This window comes from Rhamphochromis sp. 'chilingali' (assembly GCF_963969265.1).
Source record: "Rhamphochromis sp. 'chilingali' genome assembly, chromosome: 4".
NCBI classification, from domain to species: domain Eukaryota; kingdom Metazoa; phylum Chordata; class Actinopteri; order Cichliformes; family Cichlidae; genus Rhamphochromis; species Rhamphochromis sp. 'chilingali'.
In genome coordinates, this window is record NC_137948.1 from 17,756,604 (window position 1) to 17,783,808 (window position 27,205).

The window sequence follows — 27,205 nt, forward strand, 5'->3', positions numbered from 1 at the left end:
CATTGGAGGCTTTTGTTAATGCAGGTGCCGTCCTTACACTGGAACTCATCTGAGCGGCAAGTGGAATGAGCTGGAAGAGAAGGAAGAAGGTAAATGAACGAAAACACAAAAAGAGAGATGGAGAGAGAGAGTAATGGAATAGAGATTAGAATAAGAAGAAACATAATACCGGTACCTCCAGAAAATATTTACTGTCAGTCTCCATTAAAAATGTAATGTGCAGGTTGGCTTTAACAATAAGAAATTTTTAAAAACTCACTGCAATTAGCCTCGTCCGAATGATCGAGGCAGTCGAACCCTCCGTCACACTTCCAGTTGCCAGGGATACAGTCCCCATTCGCACACTGGAACTCGTGAGGTCTGCACGTCTTCTCTGGCTTCCTTCCTTCACAGTTCTGGGGCCACTCGTCAGACCCATCGTCGCAGTTAATGTCTCCATTGCAGCGCCACACCGCAGGCACACACATTGAGCTGTTACACTGGAAGAAGTGAGGGTTACAGTTGGTTTTGGAACAGGAAGCCTCATCTGAGCCATCTAAGCAGTCGTTGTCGATGTCACAAAGAAAGCTCTTGGATATGCACTGGCCATTGGCACAACGAAACTCATGATCTCCACACGGCTCGGCCGCTGTAATGTGATAAGAGAGGGAAATAGGAGTTAATATGGGTATAAAGGTGGAAAACACATCAACAATAAAACTTTTAAAATACATTTTTTAACTTATATTAACAAATTTTTTCCTACTGTAATCTACAGGTAAAAAGCACACAATCCCAGTCAAGTCTAGTTTTTCGCATCAGTTACTAAGCTTTCTTTCTGGTAATTATATTGCAATGCACTGCTGTTATAGTCAGCTTTTCGACCACAGTGCCATTTCTCTGCGACACAATGGTTCACATAGTTATGAACTGCTAAACCATTTCCCAACATGTTGTAGCTTTCATTAGTACCAAAGCAGCTGAAGCGGATAAAACAGCCCCTCTGCTACTTAACTGACCAGATCAATTTCCCAGAAGTTTAAATGACTTGATGCTGATCTCTGATTAAAAAGAAGAAATGATCGTTTTTTGTCTCAAAATGCAGGTAACAAGGTGCTCAAAGATACAGTGGGAATTGTATAAAAAGTAAAAAAGCTCACTGCAGTTAGTCTCATCTGAACCATCCTGGCAGTCAAACATTCCATCACACTTCCAGTTGTCTTTGATACAACCCCCATTCACACACTGGAACTCATGAGTTTGGCAGTGTGTTTTCTTCTCTGGTTCCCTTCCCTCACAGTTCTGGGGCCACTCGTCAGACCCATCGGGGCAGTCAATGTCTCCATCGCAGCGCCACACCGCCGGCACGCACACTGAGTTGTTGCACTGGAAGGAGTGAGGGCTACAGGTGGTGTTGGAACAGGAAACCTCATCTGAGCCATCTGAGCAGGTTTCGTTGCTGTCGCAAACAAAGCTCTTGGATATGCACTGGCCATTGGCACAACGAAACTCATGATCGTCACAATATTTGGCCGCTGTGGTAAAACAAGAGGGGAGGATAGGAATTAGAAATCGATCAATTATGATATCAATAACAACACCTTGAGTCATTGCAATGGAAGGAGTGAGGGTTATAGTTGGGTTTGGGACAGGAAGCCTCGTCTGAGCCATCTGAGCAATCGTTGTCACTGTCACAAACAAAGATTTTAGGTATGCACCAGTCACTATCGCGACGAAACTCATGATCTCCACACAATAACAACACTTATATATTTATATGTATTAACTAGACTTCAGGATTATAAATACACTACTAGTATTAGCTTTTTTTTTAAAGATTACTTGACTTTAAGTCTGTTCTTCAAATCCCTTTTGAGATATTATTATTATACATTGAACAAAATTCATTCTTGCCAAAAACACTTTCAGTTAGTCGTGTCTTGTTTGTGGATGCTTTAGCATGAACTTTGAGGTGTAGAAAAACTCGGCTCTGGTAGAAAACTTACTGCAGTTTTTCTCATCAGCGCCGTTAGTACAGTCGGCTTTGCCGTCACATTGCCAGTCTTTTGATATGCACTGGCTCGTGGGATCGCCACAGTTGAACTGCGAATCCCGACAGATTTTGACTCCTGAGGAGAGAAACATGAAGCGTGACTCATTTCACGTGACCACAGAGAGACACAGCTTTTTGCTATTATGTCGTAAAGCTTAACAATCATTTGACTTTGTTAATGTGTTTCTGGTTCACTGTGGTGACAGTCTGATCATTTCCTTCATCATGCACATCATCCAAAACGAAATATTTTTAGTTTTGTGTAAGGTGTAGCTGATATGTGATAACATACGGCAGCTAGCGGGCAGCTCATCAGTTCCATCACCACAATCATCACTTCCATCACAAATCCACCTGCGGGTGATGCACCTCCCATTTCCGCACTTAAACTGATTGGCGTTGCATATGTAGGCTGCATCTGTGAAAGACAAAAATCACAACTGGAGTCCAATGTGCCGTGGGAGTCCATTCATACCTTGCTGGGCATTTGTAGTAACGTGTCGGACATGTGCAGAAGAGGCATAGCGGATATACTGGACAAAGGATGTTGAAAGTACAGCTGCCAAGCAGGAGGAAAAGAGGAAGACCACAGAGAATATTCATGGAAGTAGTAAAGGAAGATGTGCAGAGGGTTGGTGTGATAGAGGAGGTAGGATAAGGTGAAGGCTGATGATCTGCTGGGGGGGGGCTGATAAAAGAAGCAGCCGAAAGAAGAAGACAACAGTGTGTGGGGTTATGAAGCTAAACTGTGCCAAATATAACCGTTCACCATAAAACTATTTGACACTATAAGCCAAGCAAAGTGTTTCTGACTAACAAACAAACATCTGTCCTAGAGGGAAAGTTTTTTTTTCTTTTTTGCATGTAAACAGATGTACTCTTGGTTTTATCACACTCAGAGGAGGAGCCAGACATTTGAAACACCCGGGGCTTAGCCCTAAAGGGTAGTATGCATGTGGGATTTTTTTTTTTTTTTTTTGAGGGGGGGGGGTGTAGAAATGACTGAAAGATTAATAGGCTCTGTTTTGAGTTTTGTTCAAAAAAGAATGACTTCATATAGGGAAATATATATATCACACATGCAGGACACCTTAAACTAGTTTTTTAATTAAGCAGCAAGACAGAACGAAGTCGGGGCTGTATCAAGACACAGGGACTAAACCCCAATTCAACCAGACGCAGAACTGATCCAGAATTAAAACAGGACTACAACAGTTCAAAAGCAGGACTACTGAGGACTTAACCAAGACATAACCACAATCAGAACTAGATGATAGTAGCACTAAAAATCATCATAGACCTGCACTACACTTATTTATTTAATTCTACCAAAGTACAATATTTAGATTGAGAAAAGTTTATATAATTATTTAGCCTTGTTGTGCAAACAAGCCTGCAGAACTTAATAAATATAGAATTTGAAAAATAGCAAACCTAAAAAGAAACACTAGGTACGAGATACATGAGTACCTATGATACAGTGATACTTTTAGTAAGCAACCATTTGACTAACATGTGTGTCTCACCTGCTCTTGTTCATCTCTGTTCTGTCCTCATTCTCCATCTCAATCTCTGCTCCTCTCTCTCTGTTCCTCTCTCTCTCTCTTTGTGCTGACAATCATCAAATATACAGTTGAAACCAGATATTTACATACTCTTCAGATCAAAACACAAACACTTTTTTAATTGTAACATCAAATCAGACTAAATGTTTATTTTTTTAGATTGATAAATATAAAAACATATTTGTTAACTTTAAGAGTAAAGAGAGAAACTGTCTGTGTTTTTTAATTGCAAATGGCACCAAATTGTATTCAAACTGAGCCACACTTATGGAGCTCCACAGTTCTTTTCCTGGTGTTTTGGTTGACATCTCTTGATTTTCCCATGTCACAGAAACAGGCTTTGTGTTTTGCCTTATATGCATCCACAGCTGTGCCACCAATTTACTCACATGGACTCTACTAACCTATCAGAAGCTTCTTCAGCTCAGAATGGAATCCTCTGGAGTTTTCTTATTAATTAACAATAAACTTAGTGTATATGTACTCCTAAATTTAATGAAAGTGATAAAAAATAGACAGCTCTGTCTCTCTTTATTCTGACATTTAACTAATTCAAAAGATATTTCAATATTTATCTAAAACAAAAGTTTACTCTAAATTGATGTTGTACAGTAAAAATGTTTTATGTTTTCTCCCTAAAGTGTATGTAAATATCTGGTTACAAATGTGAATATCCTGCTGTGTACTGAAATCCCTCTTGTTTTGCATAGAAATATACTGAACAACATACAAAGCATAATATATAAAATAACATTTACCTGAGTTTTTCTTTGAAAGAACCCTCTAATGTCCATTCTTATATTTCAGTACATAACTGAAACCGAATTAGTCGGGGAGGGTAAGAACTGAAAATATGAAATAAACACACGTAAGCTAAGAATCTCTAAAAAATAGCATTTGTTCGGCTTTTCATTTCGCCATTTGTTGATTCACTTGAAGAGCAAGTAAAATAATATTGGTCAAGTGATCAGTTTCATATCAATCTTTCGTGATGCACCGTCATATTTACATTATTTGTACGGTACGAATGATTTGCTTTGGTACCTGCTCAAACTTAAGCTCTCCTTAGTATGGCTGGCTCCGTCTCTCCAACAGCGCACTCACGGGCAGCAGCTCCCCCCGCCCCCTCGCTCAGTCGCTTAGTGCCTGAGCTTGGATCATACCAATATCAGGGGGGGATTCACGCACAGTCGTAAATTCCCACAGTGTGCACTATGTGCTTCGAATATTGTGTGTACTTTTTGTTTTATACAGTTGTCAGCCAGGCATCTAACTATGAAAAAATTACACTCCAAAATACCCCGGGCTTCTGACAAAACAACCCGGGCTTAAGCCCCGTAAGCCACCCCCACGCTCCGCCCCTGATCACACTTCTCCTTTCTTCATAAGTTTTAATGAAGCACATCAAATCTATTACAACACAGGAGGAAAGAAAGAGTTGGTGAAAAGTTCAACTTCTTACCAGTTTCAGACGAACAATGAACAAGTGTCAAAAGACACCAGCAAGCAGACAGTCCTACGAGTCCCTTCCAAATCTTAGACATGTCGTCTTTTATCTTCTTTTTCTTTGACAAGAATAAAAAGATGACTGTGAGCAAAACTATATAGAGAGCCTCAGTCACATGAGTGTTGCACCAATCCCAGCTGGGGTGTTTGAAATTGGGAGCAAGCAGCGCTGAGCCCACTCAATGTGCTTATCTTCGTCCCAACCAGTGGGTTTTCCTCTCTCTCTCTCTCTCTTTCTGTGTAAACTGACAAATACCAATGAATATACCTGTATGTTTTATAATGTTGTGCACAGATTTTAAAGGCGTTTTTGGAAACAGGTTTTTTTTATTGGCAAGAAGAGTTATTGCTGTAACACAGGCTAATAGGCAAAATATAAAAGAATGTTTTTCTACATTAGCAACAACACCCCCGAGAGTAAAAATCACTTCTTCTTTTTTTAATCAGAGGTAAACATTCACTCTTTCAGAGTATCCGCTCAGGTGATGATATGGACGATCACATTATTCAGGCAGTACTATGGAGACAGGGTATCTTCTCCGGGAGGTGTTGGAAGGTGGCTGGGGCACTAAGTAAGCCAAAAGGAAATGTGTCAAATTGGTAAACACCATGTGGAGTGCTGAAAGAGGTCTTTGTCATTAACTTTGAAGATAAGGGAATCTACCAGTAGTCATTTGTTAAATCCAGTGTCATTAAAAAACACGGAGTGGACAACAAGTACAGGAGACTAGATGTGAGTGACACTGGCTTCAACATATACACACACGCTAGTTCACAATAATAACAACAGGGCAACACCAGGCACTCTGCGACTCTTCCGTTAGCTCCATCTCTACCATTGCGTTCAGTCCTTTCAGAGTCACCTTTTTCTCGTGTGAGTAAGATCATACCATCTCACAGTCATTGTAACGTTGTATGAGATTTGTGTTTCCTAGCTAAGGAACAACACCCAATGACAAACCTACAACTTGGTATCATCTGGCCTCTGGACCAGCGAGAGATGGTCCTCAGAAAGGAGATGGCTGAGATTTGGAACCTGCGGCCCCAACTCATCTCTGTCATTCACAGGGCTCACCAGAGAAACAGGCTCCACATCCTTACTTGCTTTTAGGAGACCGAGGTGGTAGATTTGTTTCTCTCTGTCCCCTGATAGACAGATGCATCAACACACTGTCTGTAGATGCATCTACATGAATGACTGGGCGGGTCATCTGCTTCTATCATTTTATGCAGATGAAGCTGGAAATTGGTGACAACGGCACAGACGACACCATCATACCCTCCCTGCACCACTCGGGGAGCAGTTCCGGGTGCCATTGATTAGCCACTCTTGCTTCGCATGATTTACAGACATTTGATGCATTTAGGAAACAACTGATGATTTATTAACTGTTTCCCACATGGAGTAACAACACTCACGTCACTTTCCTCAGCTGGCACTGCTCCCTCAATCACTCCTCCTGGCAGCTGGATTAGAGATTCTGCTACACTCACTATTACAACACGCTGGTAAAACACAGAGTTTCACAAGTTTGTTTTGTTTGAGTTTGAGAGACAGACTGCCTCTCCGGTTGACCTTTGAGCTCATAAATCGAGCTTCCTCTCACTCATTCTGCTGAGGGTTGCACTCGGCACTTCTTCACTCCAGCATTTCATTACATCTTTCTTTTCTGTCTGTTTCCCTTCATCAGTGTTTTGTTCTGTCTACTTTTCTCTTGTCTTTCTTCTTTTCCCCGCACTGGTCGCAGCTGGCCCTTCCTTGAGCCTGGTTGTACCAGAGAAACGGGAGTTTTTTTTCCTTCCCACTGTCACAAAGTGCATGCTCACACTGGCTGGCTTGATTGTTGGGGTTTCGCCCAATTCTGTAGTGTCTTTACCTCACAGTATGAAGAGCATTGAGGTATCTGCTGTTATGAAATAGCGTTATATAAATAAACCTGGCCTAATGTTGTTTTTTCATTTTTTTAAACAGCGTAAAAACTAATGAATTTAGACAAAAACTCACAATGTAATGAAATTATACAAGATAAAAATACAAAAATGAAGCAAAATACACACATAAACAGTTTGGGTCATCAAAGCAGAGCCAGGTGAAAAACAGCTCAGCTCCCCTCTCAGCAGATGTTACATGTAACAGCTAATTTTAAGTTGCTTAAGGGGTAAGGGTTGTGTAAGGGTAAGGGTTCCTGGAAATCAGGAATATTGACTCATCCTCGTACTTTCCCCTCTTCCCCTTAAGGCTGTGGCTACACTGTAGCTGCCATCACCAGTGTGTGAATGTATGTGTGAATGGGTGGATGACTGGATGTGTAAAGCGCTTTGGGGTCCTTAGGGACTAGTAACGCGCTATACAAATACAGGCCATTTACCATTTACCATTTATTGACATACAGTAAACTCACTGAGCTTTAGTTTTAACCAAAAAACTCGCACATCTCAACCTGTGACTCCTCTAAGCATGCTGTACATTCAGCATACTTCTGTGCTGTTTGCAAACAGTGCTGTTTGCCATCTCAGTGAAGAGTTTCTGTTTTGATTTGCTGGATCATACTTAGAGTGAGATTTTGGCAGCACAATTCTACTTTCACATTGTACTGGATGCTTTGAGCAGTAAGAATAAGAGCATTTTATGAATGCTCAGAAAGACACCTGATTTTATAGTTTAGGAATTAAAAAAGAGAAAAAAAAATCACTGAAGAAGCCTGTGGGACTGTTACAACACAGTGCTAATTTTACATTATGTTTGATGCTTTGGCCATGGTAAAAACAACTGCATCTAAAACTCACTGAAGAAAGCTCAATGGGTGTATCAGGCTTAAGACAACTGACAGACCTAAAGGGCATAGGCGTGATTTTACTGTTCTACTTGTATGAGACCTCCTACTAGTGATGAAATGGAGTCATTACACCTTACAGTTGATCCTAACAGCAGGTTTGTTTGGGTCTGAAGTTAAAAATCTGCTGAAATGAAAACTACTGCCGTAGCACTTTTAGTTTGTAGACATAGGATTTAAAGAGTGTCAACTGAGACATGTAAATACCCCCAAAACCTTTAACTCAGACGAACTTACTGGCGTTTATCCTTCTGGGCTCAAGTTGTAAGAAAAATAATAAATATAGCTGATTGCCTGACGAGCAGCTGACATTTGGCATTTCAACATTAAAAACTCGTGTTTTACTTGTGAATTTTGCCTCGAGTGTTCTGAACTTTGACCTTTACAAAATACAGTCCACACATGCCTTAATGTTAGTCATAGACTACAAGGAACACAGAACTGGGCTATCCAGTGAGCAAAGACCACTTAATCCTGCTTTCTTTTTTTTATGCTTGTTAAGCCCCTTTAATATATGTTATATGGGGCTATGCAAATAAAACCAAATTGAACTAATCCATGTAACAAGCCCTTATATGTTAGTTAAAGTGACGCAAACTATCAATTACCAACATACGGACTAATTTTGATTCGTTTAACCACAGCACTACATCACACACTGTCAATAATTTATTGTTTTGTTCCAAGTTTTAGCCACAATGAAACAACACAACACAGATGCAAACACCGATGCTTTGGTTCACTCTGGTTACCTACTGTAATGAGATAAGTACAGTACTGAATTTGCAAGCTGTACATACATGCATTGACATTATAATCTGAAAATACTCTATACAGTATATCCAACACCATACGGCCGTGAGGCATTCACAAACAGAGAGGAGCTGACGTCCCTCTGGTCCTTTGTCTTAAAAATTAAAAGCAGAAAAAGTGCCGAAATAGATGAAACTGTTCTGAAATCCTAAAGTCACCACACAACAACAGAAGAACAAGTTACAGTACTCATGTATTACAACCTTGTGATTCTTGAATTCTACAATCAACAGTTGTAAGTGCTTATACTGGAAGTGTGACAGGTAAGCAGCAGCAGCAAGGTAAAGTAGGGTGTTTTTATTCTGTAAAGTAGTGGAGAGTGACTGGGCCTCAGCTCCATCAAACCTCAGACAAATAACTGTGGTGTGTTGCTAAAGAGCTTCTGAGAAGTCTGGAAACACCCTGCGTACACAGCTGGCTGGCTTTCCAACCTAAACAGTCAGAAATATGAGATGTACACACACCTCAGGAATCACAGCAGGTCCAGAGACTGTTGTCACAAAACATCATCAAGGCAGAGGTGAAACATCAGGACAGTTTGTCCAAAAATCAAACTTAATGTCTAATAGTAATAGTCTTGATGATAACATTTGAAGCTCCATATTTGGCATTTATAAGCATATGCAAACATTTAATGGTTACATAGCTGGATTCATGTATTTGTTAATAACTGTGACATGGCAGTATAGTCAAACGTAGCTCTAAATCAATAGAATATCTTGATGTTATAACCAATTAGTAAAAATAGGTACGCTGAGTCATACTATACTGGTCACAAATATACATTAAATGTTTATATATAGCTTTAAATAAATGCCAAACAGTGGAACTTTTAAAATAAAGTGACATTGCAGTACATGTTTCCATTAGACTAGAATTTGCCTCACACAAAGCTTCAGGGCATTTATCTGAAGACAGGCTGATGAAGACTCCTAGCATGTTATCTCTACACTGTTATCACATATAATATCTAGATAATTACTGAAATAGGTCTTAAATATTGGTACACTAAAATTAAAGAAGAGATCTGTTTTTAATTATAATTACACATTTTACTTAAAAAAAGATGACAATAAGGAACTTTTCCCACCTTTGCTTATTACAAACATGCACGTCCTGCTCTGTGTAGTGGGCAGCAGCTTTTAACTTATCAGAATACACCTTTATGTTACCGCCTCATGGTTTGCTGACACAGCATCTTTTGCTGTTGTGTTTTTTGTGTGCTATTCTCTTCATAGTTGTCACCAATGAAGCAGTAATTAGATTATATCTGTATACAAATATCTCAACACTCCCTGTGCAACATATATTTTATGGTATATGGAGCCATCTGATGATCACATGTCTTTGCAAATGTACAGAAAGAAACTCCTCTTCTTCGACTTCTCTCGAACATATTTGACTGAGGGTGGATGGAGTGGACCGAGGCATGTTTTATTACTTTAGAAGTGTTGATTGATTTGGTGGGATATCCCTTTATACACCCTTCTCTCCTAATTCACAGTACAGTTCAGGCCTCCTCATCGGTGGCACTTGGGGAGCGCTCCTGAAAAAAGGAAACAGAGATATGTTTTAGTTGACTGGGAAAGACTTCTAGTTTCACACATTTTACAGGTTTCCTGAGATATCCTGCAAACTAAGAAACAAAAAAACCAAACGTGTATATTTGTGCATCTACCTGCACTGAGCAAAAAACTATCAACCCCATAAAAATTCCCCACACAAATGCTTGCAAGGTTTAAAGGAAAATGACAAAAAAGTTACCTCTTCCTGCTCATCCTCAGAGTCATCATCACTGACGACCGGCTTTGCTCTGGTGCGTCCCGTCCGTCTGCTGCGTCCCTTCCCTCGATCTCCACCTTTATCCTTCCTGCTCAGACGGATTTTCACCTTCACTGAACGGGCTGGAAATCAACACACATGGAAAGAACATGTTGTCAGAGTAATCATACAGAGAATTTTGAGATGTTTGCCAGAGGACATAAAAGGACAAACTCAATCTAAATCAGTTAGGACACAGTCAAATACAACTGAACAGTTTCTCCTCTTTATGCACGACATGCACAGGCATGCTCACATTCGGACTCTGATCCTTCCTCCTGCTCTTCCTCCTCTTCTTCACTCTCCTCTCCCTCACTTTCCTCCTCTTTCTCGATCTTCTGCCTCAAGCTGGTGAATACCGACTGTAGAACGATGGAGTCCTCGTATATCTGCTCATAAACACAGCGGGCAGATGCTGATTATGATCATGTGGCTGCAGGGTAAAGCATTCAGCCTCAACACATCATTTAAACACTAATCATTTATCAGCAACTAGTAATTAAATGTCTGATACATTGCCCTGCATGATGAGTTTTCCGATGAGGTCTTTTATGCCTTAATGCGACCTCAGAGTGCTCGCTTTCGTCAGCTTTAATCAGGCTTCACTTTCAACTGTAATCCATCCACAGGAACTAATATGTACCAGTTAAATAACACAAATTCTGATTCAGATTTGTCTTGTGCAAGTAAAAAACAAATAAAACAGCAGGTGTTTTTCTATACAGCACATCTGTCTCACCAGCGACCCCTCCAGGTTGAAGGTCTGAGCATTCTGGAAGAGCAGCATGACGTCTCTCTCCAGGTCACCCAGACTGCGGTAGCGATGACTTCGAATCCTCTCCTAACATTGAAGACGCAGCACAAACATTGGGTATGTAAGCGAGAGAATAACACACCAAGCGAGTCTGTTAACCTTTAAACACGTTTTTTTTTTAATGTGCTCTGCTGCAGGAATGAAAACATGTTACAAATAACACTATTTAATCTTACCTTGATCTTCCTGAAGTCTACCGGCTTGCGGATGAGTTCGTAGTACTCGGGCAGCTCTTTTCGAGACGGCAGCTGGATGAACACCTCGCTCAGCTGACGCCCACTGGCGCTGCAGGACATGACATTATTATCACGAGACCAAATATCTGAAATATGTCTGCAATATCAATCCAATTGATCATAGCTCTCAAAGCGAGTTTGCTGTTGGCTATTTATTAAAAGTGTTACAGGGTTTTTTGCCACCCCAGACACGTGAATGTGTTTAGTCCAGTCAAAATATAAACTGCCACCCCGGTCTTCCTAAAGACCAAACCTAACAACTGCTATCAGATCCTCTTATCATTATATACATTTGGCATAATCTTCAGTCTCAGCATTCATGAAATCACTTTGTGACATCATGGGGGCTACAATCTGGGGTTTTTACCCCTTTCTCATGACACAAAGAAAGCCTGGCAGGTTGAACTTTCTTTCTAAATAGACTAAAATGACTGAAAAAAAGTTTCAGATTTTCCACAATCACAATTTCTGCTACCTGTCTTTGTATTTGATGACAGCGTCCACAATTTTCTTCATCTTTTTTGTGAGGGTGGGAGGATTTGGTGAGAGTTTTTCGACAGGTGGCCGTCCCCTCTTCCTCTGCCTCTTCCCATCATCATCTTTATCCCCCCGTCCACGTCCCCCTATGGAAGAGGAGGGACCAGGGAGATCCAGGTCACGGTCTCGCTTCCTCTTGCGGGTCGTCTTTTTGTGCCGCACCTCTTCCTCCATCTCCTCCAGTGTGCCTTCCTCTATCGCCTGAACAGGGAAAGATACAGAGTGAGAGATTAGCATATAAGTGTTAAAATTACCCCCCCCCCCCCCCCCACACACACACACACACAAATTTGCCTTTTCCTCCAGAAAGCCAGTTAGTTTAGAAGCCAATTTATATCCTGAAATCTTTGTCTCAGGCGCACCTTGAGCCACTGCTTCTCAGTCAGAGAATCGCTGTAGTCCACTTCCTTCCGTTGTCGGGAACCTCGGCCAAACATTTTCTCCTCCTCTTCCTCACAGGTAAGTCGCTCAACCTCAGCATCGTCCTTCATGATCCACGTGGGCAGCTCGTCCTCCTCCATCAGCCGTGGTTTTCGTCGTGGGTTACGAGCCTCCTCGCGGCGTCGGTCCAGGTCCATACGCTACGGAAGCAAGAAGAAGAAAACACAGGGAAAGATGTGGGGACACAATATTATTGCGCGGTTGAATCTTTACCTCACATTCAAACACACAGAAACTCACCATGAACAGCTCGAACTCCTCTTCACTCCTAGCAATCATCTGGTTGACCGTCTCATCATCTGGCACCTCATCCTCCTCCTGAATACAGCAGACACACAATGGCAGGTAGAGCAGAGGAAAGCACACTCTTTAAATTGTGTGTTGGCGATGCACGCACACACATTCATGTGTAGGCACACGTCTTGACCCCAGACCTCGTCTTGCTCCTCGTGCTCCAGGATGGCCTGCAAAAAGGCCCTGCGCTCGTGGCTGGAAGACTTCTGGTCGAACATGCCGGCCTGGATAACTTTTTGATCCACATTTAGTTTGTATTTGGCCGCTGCCAGGATTTTCTCCTCGACACTGTTGACTGTACAGAGACGTAGCACGCGTACCTCATTTTGCTGACCAATGCGGTGAGCTCTGTCCTGTGCCTGCAAGTCCTGGGTAGGAGAGAAAGATAAAGAAAGTTAAGCTGTGGAGCCCAAACCTTGCCATTTCTGCTTTCACTGTCAATAAATTGTGAACACTACAATATTAAATACTGAAACCTAAATATCTTCCCCAGTATTCTGAGGACAGACCCTGGACTTTTATCTTCAGCCTCTAAGTGCAAAAAAAAAAGGCAAATCAAAGCTGATATGAGCTTGAATGCTGATTTGATAAAAAAAAAAAATCAATATAAATATGCATCACACCTGATGTGGGTTCCAGTCGGAGTCAAAAATAACTACAGTGTCGGCAGACTGCAGATTGAGGCCGAGGCCTCCAGCCCTTGTGCTCAGGAGAAAAATAAAGTACTCTGACTCTGGGTCATTGAATGTCTTCAGTAACATTCCTCTATCCTCAGCCTTTGTTGTGCCTGAGAGGTATGAAGGTGGGAAATAAGAGGAAATGCAGGCAATAATTCACAAAAAAGATAAACCAAAGGGAAACTAATAAAAAGGGGACAACAAGAACTGATACGCATACAGATCAGTGTCTCACCATCCAGACGCAGGTATTTGAAGTTACGGTAGGCAAAGTAGTCCTCCATGATGGTCATGAGTGAGGTCATCTGACAGAAAAGCAGCACTTTGTGGTTTGTGGCTCTCAGCTTTGGCAGAATTCGATCCAGCACCTCAAACTTTCCCGATGCCCGATACAGGTCAGGACTGAGGGAGCGAAAGGAGGATATTTTTTTTTACAAAGGCTGCAGTTTGTTTGTGTGTGTTTGAGATCAGGACCTAAAGAGGAAGCAGTACTTACCCCTGAACTATCCCACCAGAGAATCCTAAATGTTCAGAGAAGGATTCCTACAAACACAATGTACAACCGAACATTTCAGTTCAACGGTGGCTTTATTTTGATGACTGTTAGCTCACTGACACATCAAACAGAAGTCAGAAATGGCTGCTCTTATCCTCAGAAATTCTCTTTATTATAATAACAAAGAGAACCTCTGATGATAAGAGCAGGACTGAGAAACACAGGCAAATAACTACAGACAAAGTATTTATGTGTCGGGCTCGTCAGTGTTACCTCTATTTGCTGAAACATATAAGGGTGATTGCAGATCTTCCTCAGCTGCATGATGGTGTTCATCAGTGTCTTCGTGCCCCCTTTACCCTATTGACCGTGATATGATAAAAATGTTTTTACTGCTAATAACTGGGAAGTGTGGGGCGTGGACTTGAAGTACATGCAAAAAAAAAAATCCAACATGGAAAGAAAAGCGTCTGGACTTTCTTTCCAAGCTCCTTAGACTACGATGACCTGGATGACTGAGAACCTTCACAGACATAATACAATACAATACTTCAAATTATGTGTTCCTTCACCTTCTTGTCTTTCTCTGATCCATCAGTGAGCAGGACTCCCTTGGCCTGCATGTGCCTGTAGAGGACTCTCTGAAGAGAAGACATGTCACACTTGATCACATACTCCACCTGAGGGATAGGAGAAAAACATGTGTTTCCATTAAGCATGAATGCACAACATCAGAACAGAAAACCTTCATTTTCTATACGTCTCCTCAAGAAATGATGCTAAAGAAAACAAGAGCTGCTTAAACGGGATGTTGCCTTTACAGTGCGTGTGAAACATGCCTTTTCTGGAAGCTGTGCCTCCACCTCCTTCTTCAACCTCCGTAACAGGAAGGGGCGTAGCACTTTATGGAGACGACGAATAATCAGAATTGTCTCCTCTTCATTAAGGTCCACCTGAAGCGGAAGAAAGAGAAATTTCACACTCTTATTTAGCAAAACAGACCCCTGCTGCAACCTCAAAACTCTTCCTATATTTCTGCACACCTTCTCTCCAGTCATAGCGAAAGGGGCGTTAAACCACTGTTCGAAGGTGCTGCAGCACTTGAAGATAGTGGGCAAGAGGAAATTGAGCAGCGCCCACAGCTCAGGAAGTTTGTTCTGCAGCGGCGTCCCCGTCAGCAAGACGCGCCGCGGAGCAAGGTAATGGGTGTTCAGGACCTGGGTCAGTTTACAGTGGTGGTTTTTCATGCGGTGGCCTTCGTCTACAATCATGTACTTCCAACGGATCTGAAGGAAAGAAGAGGATCACGTGGGCGAAACCACAGTGCCAATACCCTGTATCACTGCTCCTGTCCAGCCACATCAAACCAATAACTGAAAGTGCGTAAAAGGAGGATTTTTTTTTGTCCACTTTGTCCTGATGACTCAAGTTGGCCCAGTCCCAGGCTAGTACCTGTAACCATCACATGGGAAAGCCTTGCCTGAAGCGCAACACCCACCTGTGAGCACAGTCAGGAACCCTATATGACTACATGAGTGCATAGCAGCATGATGGTCACAGAGGACAGTGGGAGACGTGGTTTACAGGTCGTGTCAGTGTGTTGCAGGACCTAGGAGAGAGAGCACTGAGATGCAGGGGGAGGTCAGATTGGCCAGACTCAAAAACTTTTAGAGGATTTGGGGGGATTTAAGGAGCCAAAGACACAAAAACCTTAAGTAAAACAGAAGTATGATAAATAAGGTATGAAAAGAAACAAAATGTTTTTAATCTGTAAAGGAAAATCTACGCCATCACAGCCTCAATGTGTTCGCTCATTTCCTTGAGTCCGTGTTTGTCCGTGCAGTCAAACTCACCTTGGCCAGTACTTGTTTGTCCTTGATGATGTACTCATAAGTGGTGAGCAAAACATTAAACTTGCCACTACGCAGCTGAGGGACAAACGCTCTTCTAGCAGCAGGAGACCCCTAAAAAAAAAGGTTCAATATCTCAATAATTCTTTAGAAGATTTTAAGATAAAGACAGGCACGCCCATTTTTGTGTTACCTTGTAAGACACTTTAACGACTGATGGCGCCCATTTGTCAAACTCATACACCCAGTTAGAAAGAGTTCTGTCAATGAGAGACAGCTTACGTGTAGTTAAACAATTTATTACCGGTACATTCGTCTTTATTTAAGTGCTGTGCAGGACTGAAACACTGTCATAGCAAAAGCGTGCGAGCTCACGAAAGAGGTACAATGATGAGGTAGGGTCCGTTGAGCCGTTTGTGCTCCATGAGGTATGTGATGAGAGCGATAGTCTGGATGGTTTTTCCCAGACCCATCTCATCGGCCAGGATCCCATTCAGGTTGTTGTTGTAAAGAGAAACCAGCCACTCCAAACCTTTAATCTGAAAGTCAAAAAAAAAGGAGGGGGTTATTTATTACTGCTTTGAAATCTGAGAGACTCTGTTTCCTATGATGTCCCACTTCAATGTAAAGTCCTACTTTTTAAGAATCTGCCAAAAAGGGCACTCACATAGAAAATCGTAAAAAAAACATCCCAAGAAAATAAGAAAACATTAATGTGGGCATTAAAGAAATACTTATTTTATTGAAACAAATAGAATATTGATGGCAATGGTATAAGAATCTATGGGGGTACACCTATAGTAGTTTTTGAGTGCATGCTGGACAGACGGCTCAACAAATCTATAAGCTTTACTATAAATTAAAGAAAGAATTAATTGGGTCTGAACAAATTTGAGGAGAAAGGCTAACAGAAAAGGCAAAAATAATAGATAAGTAGTGGAAATAGTCAAAAGAAATTATGAAAGAATAAAATAGAAAACGTTAGCCCCCCCAATAGACCCTATGACAGCTGCCCCCCTAAAGAGAATAGATAGACGGATGCAAAATAGAAAAGCCTATATTAAAAAATTCTACCCCTTCCATCCATCCATTCGCTTCCACTTATCCTTTTCAGGGTTGCAGGGGGCGCTGGACCCTATCCCAGCTATCATAGGGCGAGAGGCGGGGTACACCCTGGACAGGTGGCCAGTCTGTCACAGGGCTAACACACAGAGACAAACAACCATTCGCACTCACATTCACTCCCACATTCACACCTATGGGCAATTTAGACTAATCAATTAACCTATCCCCACTGCCCACTACCCCTCCGCCTCAAATTAATTTGAAAATCCTACCTTGTTTTGTAAGAAAGAGCGTTTCTTTGTAAGTCAGCAAACTTACAAATTCAGCAGAGGATCAAATAATTATCTCCCCCACTGCATTTTGTAATAAAAAGCCTGAAAACCACTGAATTATGGCAACCTTCAAATTAATTCGCCTTTTAATGTCTCTATGTCTTTAATTAATATGGCAACAACCAGAAGAAGAAGCAGAGTAAGTGCATAATTTCCTTTGGGATTATTAAAGTATTCTGATGAAGTATAAACAATATCCAGTCCTGACCAGCGTGCAGCTAAAGATGTAAAATGTCTGAACTGCAGGATTTGTCAGTGCTTCGTGTACTTGCTTGTGCTTGTGCGTGTTCACCTGATACTGTTTAAGCTGCCCATTTATCAACAAGCTGGACTGTTTCTCCACCTTCTCTGTGACAGCGTGAGCCACAGAGTAATACGACTGGAGTCCTCGAGCAAACGCTGCACCGCTATACTCATCGTCCACGTCCTGTTTAGCATTTCTGTAAAATGACACGTAAAGTCTTAATCAGTCACAAAATTAATGACATTTGGTGGAATTCGCTGTATTTAAACAGCACATACGTTGCACAAAAATGAACGTTACATGAACTCACTCAATGATGTGTCGGACGTCCACCTCTGACACATCTTCACTGTCTGGGTCTGTAATCTTCATCTTGTCCTCTACTGGAGCTGCCGAAGGCTGAGGCTCCTCTTCTTCCTCCTGAGAGACAGCATGTGAACTAAAAGTTGCTTTTAACTCCCACTGGATGAACGAATATGAAGTGGCTTCAAACACATCTCACAAAAAAATAAAAAAATAATTAAACCAACCTCCTCCTCTTCCTCCTCCTCGCTGTCTTCACTGTCTGAGCGGGGAGCCACCTCATATCTGGACAAATTTACATAAATACACTTTGAAAAAATTTGTCCCTTGATATTGTCCTTTAACGCTGAAAGTAGCTGTCAGGGAACGACAAAACCGCTGAATGACAAATAATGACAAAGAGAAGATGTTGCTGTTCTTGAACATTTTGAATAAGTGGGGCAGAAATGTATATATGAGACTATTTTGTTAAAAACTAAATTTCTCCAAATGATTTAATCATCCGTAAAGCTCAATCTCTATCTGTGCTGCGGGTGTCGTTATGCTCAGCTGTGTCATTTTAAGTAAATGCTAATCACTTGTACAGTTAGTATGTGGTTGTGTGAAATTTTGAACAATTGGACAGATCGCCAGTCTATCGCAGGGCTAACATACTGAGACAGAGTCAAAGGAGCTTGCAAAGAAAAGCGTCTGGACTTCTTTAAGTTGCTTGAAGACGTTTCACCTCTCATCCGAGAAGCTTCTTCAGTTCTAAGGTCAAATGGTGGAGAGTCCCAGATTAAAACCAAGTGGGAGTGACCCCCCACAGAGGGACAAAAGGACCCCCTGATGATCCTCTAATCGCCTGAGCTAAGGTGTGAAAATGGGTGTGGGTCTGGGGAGGGAACTCAAAACTGGATTATAGATGGTGTCAGGAGAGTCTTCTCCAAGCATTTCAGACCCAGCAACACGCTCAGACAGAAACTGGTTCACCCGAAAGACAAAACTCCTAAACACAAACTTAACAATGTGGTGTATGCTGTACAGTGCAGCGAGGAATGCCCAGACCTCTACATTGGAGAGACCAAACAGCCACTTCACAAGCGCATGGCACAACACAGAAGAGCCACCTCCACAGGACAAGACTCAGGAGTCCATCTGCATCTTAAGGATAAAGGACACTCTTTCGAGGATGCCAATGTTCACATTTTGGACAGAGAAGACAGATGGTTTGAAAGAGGAGTGAAAGAAGCCATCTATGTCCACTGTGAGCGACCATCTTTGAACAGAGGCGGTGGTTTATGACACCAACTCTCTGCCATCTATAATCCAGTTTTGAGATCCCTCCCCACACGCTTTAACACCCACTCACATCCTGGGCCATCTGACCTCAGGAATTCGCATGATAAGGTGGGGCCAGGTTTCACAATGAGCTCACCTGAAACTCTGGCTGATTGGGACCCACACCCATTTTCACACCTTGGCTCATGTGATTAGAGGATCATCAGGGGGTCCTTTTGTCACTCTTTGGGAGGAAACTCCCACTAGTTTTAAATCTGGGACTCCCCACCATTTGACCTTAGAACTGAAGAAGCTTCTCGGATGAGAGGTGAAACGTCTTCAAGCAACTTAAAGAAGTCCAGACGCTTTTCTTTGCAAGCTCCTTTGATTACGATGACCTGGATGACTGAGAACCTTCACAGACATATACTGAGACAGACAACTATTTATACTCAAATTAACACCTAAGGCCAATTTAGAACCACCAGTAAAACTAACGTGCATGTCTTTGGACTGTGGAAGAAGCCGGAGCACCCAGAAAGCACCAACAGGGAGAACATGCAAACTCTAGACAGGAAGGCTCCAGCCAGCGAATTCAAACCCAGGACCTTGTTGCCACGAGATAACACGCCGCTCTTCCACCCCTTAACTAAAAGTGTTGTCTGTGCTGTGTGCTTTGTCTGTCCTAGACATAGCTTTTCACCAGATTTTTTTGTCCTTTGGTGCATTAAAAATAAAAGTAATACGCATATCTATACTCCTCAAAAGCTGTAGATCACTGCACATGAACTGAAATCAGTTAACAAAAGAAAAGAACAAAAGACAGGCTAGTTTGATGTTTTTTTTCTATGAAAAGTGTGGAGTCAACTGAAGAACCTTTGTAATGTAACGACATAATTGCAAGTGTAATGTAATTACAGTTTTAATGAATTTGAAATGAATTACACCCAACAGGCTGTGTGATATCACCATACCCTCAAACATCAAAGAATGATCCCTCTATCCTTGATCCTGAATGTTTGTGTTAAGATCTACCTAAGAGACTGTGTTCAGTATAAGACGTGCAGAAAAATTAATAACCTGCAAACATCATCTCTCTGGGCAATTGCATTAAAACATTTATATGTCTTTTCTATAAACATTTGCACAAGTTCCTTCCTCTTTGCATCCAGACTCACCCAGGGTTCATCTCCAGCCAAGTTTCCAGCTGTCCAGCTTTGGGAGCGTCCACCCCTGTCAGGATATTCCCACTGTCCACGTGGATGACCTTCACCGGCAGGTCACTCATCTGACTCGTCTCATCTAGAGGCTGCAGGAGTAGAGAGGGTTTGTTTAAGACTTTAAATGCCGACAGAGATTCAGATGGTTAATCACTGGCGCTGCAGCTATTTGATCAAACAAACAAGTTCACAGTATCAAGCAAATTCCCAATTATTTGTAATTCAGTACAACACGTGCTCTATAAATATTTTTTACAGCGAAACCACTTTGCTTTCTTGTTGTGATAAAGTCCAGGTGTTTATCATTGTGCTCAGTCAAATAGCGGGTGATATTTTGCTTGTTTTCCGAGTAGCAAAAGGCTTTTGTTTGGTCTCCTGTTGCGGGTTACCATGTCATGTGATGTCAGCGCCGTTTGTGCCTGATGAGAATCGAGCTGAAGAAATGATTCCCCGCAGTGAACAGTGACTTAAAACTGCAGCTTCTACTCCTGTACCATGTCTTTATCTCTACAGTCTTCATTAAGGCTTCTGCATTTGCTCACCTCTCCATCAGGACCCATAGCAGGAGTCTGACCCTCTGCATTCTCCACCTGCAACATAAGGGAAAAATAAGTAATCAGGTTATACGTGACAGAACATAATCAGAAACAAAAATCAGTGTTACGCAGACTTTACAGTGGAGTGTCTGTGTTTGTCGATGTACCTTCTTCTTTTTCTTTTTCTTCTTTTTCTTCTCCTTGAGGGCCTGTGCAGCTTTGTGAGCTCGGACCAGCTCTGTGAGGTTTGCAACGTACTCGTCGGTCTGCTGCAGCAGGTAGGCCAAGCGCTTATCCTTCTTCTGGTCGATGAGTTTGCGGTAGCCCTCCTCATCCTCAGCCTGGGTAAAAAATATGGTACAATGTGTAGGAGGGATTTGTGTACTGCTACGTTCGTGATGGGCATTAAGTGATATTATAGTTTCTTCTTTTTACCATGAGCCTCCTCATCCTCTCTTTCTCAATACGCTCATTCTCCTTCTTCTGCTCCCGCTCGGTGTTGGCGTGGTAGGTGGCCACAGCTTTGGTCAGTTTCTGGATTTTGCCTGTGATCGAACGGTGGTACTCCTTGAAGTCTTTGGCGTGCTGAAGGATGCTGTTGAGGTACTCCTTTGTTTAGATTGGATGAAGGACAGAAAGAGATTATCAGTGAGAAGCAAAACTTTAAAAAAATATCACAGTTAACCTCGAAGTTTGGGCTCAACCTGATGTTTTTGTCTACGTTTGCGTTCTTGTTCAATCTTCTGCTGTTTCTCCAGTTTCTCTGTGATGCGGGCTTCGCGGAGAGACTGTCGCTTGCTTCGCTTGTAGGCCTTGGCATCAAGGGCGGTCTCTAGAGCTGTGTCACGGCGCATACACACCACCACCTCTTGACGCAGCTTTTAGAGAGAGAGAGACACAATAGAAAACACACAGAAAATGTAAACTCACCAGCAGAACCATCCACACTGAAAACACACACACAAACCGTAATGGTCTCTGATTCACCATAACTGCCAACGATGCATTACTGTTAAGGTTCGAGGTGAGGATGTGACTGTAGTGCATACCTGTCTCTGGAAGTTAAGTAGTCGCAGGGCTTTGAGCTCTATGGTGGCTTTGGTTCGTAAATCACCAGCCAGAGAACCCGGTAGATTCTCTAGCTCAGCAATGCGATGGGTTATACGAGCTTGTAACCTGAAGAAGCAGGTACAACGAGTAGTTATATCCCAGAAAAAAATGTTGTTTGTGCAGGAGCTGATGGTGAGAATTATGAAACATCAAAACCACAACTACCATAGCACACAGAAGAGAAAAGGTACTACTGAGATATTAACAGCCTTTAGTCTAGGTGTGTAGAAGTATGCTAACACTAACATTGTGCCATACAACTAAATAAGAACTAGAAAACCAAAGTTCCCTTCAGAGAGAGGGGTGCATTGAAACCAGGACAAAAACAAAATCACTTTGCAACTGTGTGAAGTGTTTGAGGTGTTGGAGTCGAGAACTTTGCCAGTGGAGTGCCGACATCTTTAAAAGATTTACAGATGACATGCTAGGTCCTTACTCCAATGAGCTGTCAATCATTTAAATAAAAGAACTGATGACATATTACACAACGCAGAGGCAACTTAGTGCAGGCACGAGTACTCATGTATGGGCTTTGAACTTTAGCTTTAACTTTGGTGTGACTTATGCAAACAAGTTTGAAAGTCATGAGGTTTGTGATCACTGCCATCTGTTTGTCTCCTGGTCAGAAAGATTACATAGAAAGAGTCGAGCCAAATTTGTGGGAATTTGGTGGAAAGGCAAGTGGAAAAGGAAGAAATGATTCAATTCTGGTGTGGAAAAAAACAGCAAAACTGGGTTTGATAGAAGATTTGCTTCCCAAATGTCGATGCAAAAAAATGATGTATTGTTTTGTACTTTTGATTTTTTTGTACTATATTATAAACATAAGATAGAAAATATACAAGAAAAAGCTTGTGGTAAATATTATATGCTTTAAAAGTTTTAACACAAAGTAAAGTAGGCCATCTCTAAATATATGTACTGATTATGGTACATATACAACCCTTAAGAGTCAGATAACTAAAGCTCAATTTAGCTATTTTGTTCAACAGATAAATAAATGGGACAGAGGATAGCGCATCCCCCAAAAGACTTGGTTACCTGTACTCCCTCTCCTGCAGTATCTCCACGGGGTCGAGGCCACAGGGTTTCTGAATGGGTGTAACGCGGTTCTGTTTGGCATGGTAAGGCATCATGGGAGTAGGCTGCGCAGGCTGGCCGGGAGACTGGGTCTGCGGGGGCATCACCGGGGAGGCAGCCGGCGGAACTGAAGGGGGAGCAGGAGATGGCCGGCCAGTGGGCTGAGGGGGGATGAGTTTTTGTGGAGCGTTGGAGGGGGCTGCTGCATTCACCATGGGGCCTGGAGGAAAGTGTAGTGAGGAAAAGTCACTGTGGTCTACACAAAATGATGAACGTCTAAAGGAAAATTAGGAATTACAGCAGAACTAACACTGTACGACAGCATAGTTCATCTCTTCTATCAGCACTTAGTCGGCCGTTTTTACACTAACAGCCTAACTAGGTTTCAACAAAGATGCTCCTAGTGAAGAGACAGTCAGTTTTCACAAGGTCTTATAGCAGCACCACGTACCTTCGGGCCATGACTTGGGAGGTCCATTAGTATTTTGACCCTGCATCCCAACTGGGGTTCCTGATGGGCCGGGGGGAGGCATATTTGGACCCATCATTCCTAAGAAATCAAAGAATGCAGATTGAATATGGCTGATATCCATAACAAGGCCTTGTTAAAATTTTAGAAACAATACTGTGGGAGATTTATGAAACGCTGAGGAAGACTTAAAGTGGAGGTGTGAATTAGTCTTCTATGTATTCACCCTCAGGTTATAAGAAACAGTACTGCTATTTCGGACATTCCTCATGCTTGCTCACCGTGACCTCGGCTGTAGCCTGAGCCCATTGGCCCTGGCCCTGGTCCTGTTGGACCACCTCCTGGCCCTCCTCCAGCTCCGGGAGCCAGACTAGGCATGGGCTGCTGCATCCCTGGCATTGGCCTCTTTCCTTGGACAGCTATTTGAAGGTGGTCTGGGAGGGGCTGTCCCCGGGCTAGCATCTTATAAGCCATGATCTGGGCTCTAAGTTGGTGAAGCTGGTTCTGGTTAAAGGGAGTTGGACCACCAGGACCTCCAGGTCCCGCAGGGCCGCTGGTATCAAGGCCAGGACCAAGGCTAGGGACACTGGGGCCAAGACTGGGTCCAGGGCTTGGACCTGGTCCAGAACTGCCTGGAGGGACGGGTCGGTTATTAGGACCCAAAATGTGCTGATCTCCACTGGAGCCATCTAATGGTGTAGAGGCAGAGCCAGGACCACCAGAGGAAGAGGAGGAAGATGATGAGGGCATAAGGGGCCCAGAGGGGGGACCATTTGAAGGGATGGGACTTGAGTGATCAGAGCCACCTAATGGAGAGTGGTAGCCTGGAATACACAGAGAAAAAGGCAGGCAGGTAGAGAGAATCACTCTCTATGGGTCCTCAAAGGAAAATTTGATAATAATCTTACAGTCTTCAAGCCAAGCACAAAACACAAAACTTATCATCGTACCAAACCTGAGGCAAACTCTAACAAACAATAAATTATTGTCTAAATTTGATCAAATCCTGGATTATTATTATTATTGTTATGATTATTTCCAGGAGATTGTTAACTGTGATTCACCACGTTAAGCCTGTCTATATCCCATCCTTACAGCACAGAGCAGGCTGTCTTTGTCTGAGCCAGACTGAGCCATGACAGTTGTATATCATTCAGTATTTCAATAATGAAACAGTGAAACGGTTTTCATGGTTCATGTTACAGCTGGTGACAACAGAGACACTCCCCTCTGAGCCAGTCAGGACACATAGTCACACCACTGCCGTTAAGTCATGCTTAAAAGCCGTCACATGTCTTACGCAATGTAGGAATTAAGCAAAGTGCTTAAGAATGGTTTAGGTAACATGCCTACCTTGTGAGTGTTGGTCTAGAGGACTGGGTGGGGGGCCCATACCACTGTGCCCGCCCTGTCTCACTGACAGTCCCTTCATCTGACTTAAACGGCTCTCCTCACTCAAGCTTTTCTCGTGCAAACCCTCCATGGGCTGTGGGAGGAATCAGACAGTACTGAAGTTAAACACTATCAGTTTTGTCAAAAGTCGCCATTGCAGAGGATTTGCAGAAGTTTCACTGAGTTAAAAAGCAAATACCAAAGGCAAAACTTAAGTAAGCAGAAGCATAGTTATATGAAAAAAAAAAACATGTAGAGTAAGAGCAGTTAACCAATGTCAAGTCAAACATGTTCGATTTTTGGGTCAAATATGGAAGAGGAGCATTGATTGCTCACAGGCACAGGTGCTACTTAGTGCATATCAAGTTTTCAACTCTCAGTGAATAATAATGTTTAGAAAAAAACACTGAAATAAATCACGTACCCGTAGTTAGTGGAACAAATCAATGGTTTTCTTAGGTTAAATATTTCTGATACATTCTCCTTCAAGCTTAGCTAGTAGTTAATCATTTATTTAGTGAATAAATATTAGATAATATGTGTGTCTATTAACATTATACTGATATTTAGATCTAATAACTACAAAGAGCAAAATTAAGCATGATGAAAACATCAAATTTAAATGAAGATGGAAATCTGAAGATGAAAATGCTTGAAAGCTTTGCTGTACATGTGCATCATCTACACTTCATTCTTAAGCAAGTGAAATTAATGTTTAAATCCTTTCTGTTTAAGAGTCACTGTAAATATGTAGCAATGAGGTTTAAAAAGTAATTGCTGACAAACTGCGGTTCCCTAAAGGACGGCAACACGAGCAGCTGCTGAGAGCGTCTCACTGGGACTGCTGCCTGAATGCCCTTACTTTGTGCAGAGGGTGCATGCTGTCCGGGCCATATCCAGAGGGCCCTGGCTGGGAGTGTCCAGAGGAGGGAGGACCAGGGCTGGGGCCCATCATACTGTGAGAGGAGCCTGGGGAGGGTCCGGGGCTGGGGCCAAGCATAGCCCCAGGAGAAGGACCCGGACCAGGGGAGGGACCAGGGCGAGGGGTGCCTCCCATGGGGGGATCAGGTGTTGACATGATCGCCTGGGATCTCCTGCTCCTGGATGAGCAGGAGGGACCTGAGAGAAGGAAGAGAAATGACAAATTTCAGTAAGAGGGCAATGAAATATGCACCAATTACTTATCTGAGAAGGAAGTAATAAGGTTTTGGTTTGGACAATTAAAAAATCATGGCAATAAAGTCTGCATATGACTTCAGCTGCATTTCTAATAAATGATGAGGGTGCACAGTCTTTGCGGGATAGGGGTGAATTTTTGTCCAGCCTATCAGATGTAGACTCTCTGCTCGCCAGCTGCGCTGCACCAAATCACCCGTTGCGCGCATATGCAATTACAGCTGCCGGGTCTACCACTGAACTTGAGCTGAAGACGGGGAAATACAGTAAATTATGCACAAGAGCCCGTGCTGCTGAGAATCTTTTCACTCTGGCATGAAAGGGTGTCTCGTTAAATATAAAAAAGGGGAATGGCGGACTGTGCTTGTGCGACAGACCTACCCGCATCAACAGGATTGGCAGTCCTGGGTGGATTTCTGCGCTCCCGAGCTGATATTTGCGGGTGATGAAGGAAGATGCAGCAGTTGTCGCAATTAGCCTACTCACCCTCTTTGTAATCTGCCTACAAGCGTTGATTTCTTTCACCGACGTGGCTCGAGCGCCCCCCTCCACAGCTCCTATGACCGAATGTCTAGTCACGGCCGCACGGCAGCGCGCATGCGTGCGCAGAGACGGCAAACCTGTACTCGGCGTGCATCAACCCTGAATTCTTGTTTGAAAATCCAAAATAATCGTGGAATATTAAATGTCGAGATAACCTGTGGCTAGATTTCACCCACAACAGTGAAATCGTGAACGGTGGCTGCGAATACAGGTATTAGAATCACGCGACTTAATAACTGCAACCTTCAAAAGCAACACACACAACCAAAATACACCGTTTTCTGCAGTGCACATTTGGCATTTTTAATTTTGAGAATTTATTGTGAGGTTTTGCACTTTTCATTCATTGCCTGCTTTCTTTTAAATATGCAGTGTTATCCCGTTTTTTTAATTTAGTCTCGATTCTGTAAAGCACAAAAAAAAAAAAAAAAAAAAAAAAATACATACTGCATGCTTGTTTTCCCCCACAATTTAAAATACAATAAGTGGTGTCATGGTGGCGTAATGATGTGGAGGATATTTATCATATATTATTTAAATGTCACAGCCTGCCTTGGTG

At 42.5% G+C, this 27,205-nt stretch overlaps 1 protein-coding gene across 3 annotated transcripts; it reads right to left on the reverse strand.

Moving 5' to 3' along the window:
* Window positions 1-8,600: 8,600 nt before the first annotated feature.
* smarca4b (SWI/SNF related BAF chromatin remodeling complex subunit ATPase 4b) lies at window positions 8,601-26,965 on the reverse strand. 3 transcript variants are annotated; one of them, XM_080881573.1, is made up of 34 exons: window positions 26,485-26,964; window positions 25,790-26,046; window positions 24,889-25,021; window positions 23,817-24,359; window positions 23,518-23,616; window positions 23,028-23,286; window positions 21,926-22,052; window positions 21,581-21,754; window positions 21,312-21,485; window positions 21,044-21,217; window positions 20,883-20,930; window positions 20,299-20,429; window positions 18,088-18,145; window positions 17,868-17,977; window positions 17,606-17,753; window positions 16,292-16,455; window positions 16,110-16,176; window positions 15,920-16,030; window positions 15,110-15,352; window positions 14,906-15,019; window positions 14,639-14,746; window positions 14,340-14,426; window positions 14,067-14,113; window positions 13,806-13,972; window positions 13,517-13,680; window positions 13,034-13,261; window positions 12,840-12,917; window positions 12,521-12,739; window positions 12,097-12,359; window positions 11,562-11,670; window positions 11,311-11,412; window positions 10,828-10,963; window positions 10,515-10,654; window positions 8,601-10,296 (listed from the first exon to the last, which is right to left on the reverse strand). In XM_080881573.1, the coding sequence occupies exons 2-34, from the start codon at window positions 26,003-26,005 to the stop codon at window positions 10,261-10,263; spliced, it is 4,977 nt and encodes a 1,658-aa protein (XP_080737699.1). In that variant the 5' UTR covers window positions 26,006-26,046; window positions 26,485-26,964; the 3' UTR covers window positions 8,601-10,260. The 3 variants fall into 3 exon arrangements, with proteins under 3 accessions (XP_080737699.1, XP_080737700.1, XP_080737701.1); XM_080881574.1 differs by having other exon boundaries at window positions 10,828-10,960; window positions 26,485-26,963; XM_080881575.1 differs by lacking the exon at window positions 15,110-15,352 and having other exon boundaries at window positions 13,001-13,261; window positions 26,485-26,965.
* Window positions 26,966-27,205: the final 240 nt, after the last annotated feature.

Coding starts and splice junctions, on each gene's coding strand:
- smarca4b (XM_080881573.1), bottom strand. CDS start 26,005: ATGTCAACACCTGATCCCCCCATGGGAGGCACCCCTCGCCCTGGTCCC. Junction 22,053..23,027: donor CTGCAGGAGAGGGAGTACAG/GTAACCAAGTCT, acceptor CTGCTTCTTCAG/GTTACAAGCTCGTATAACCC. Junction 14,114..14,339: donor ATATGTTTCAGCAAATAGAG/GTAACACTGACG, acceptor TTGTGTTTGTAG/GAATCCTTCTCTGAACATTT.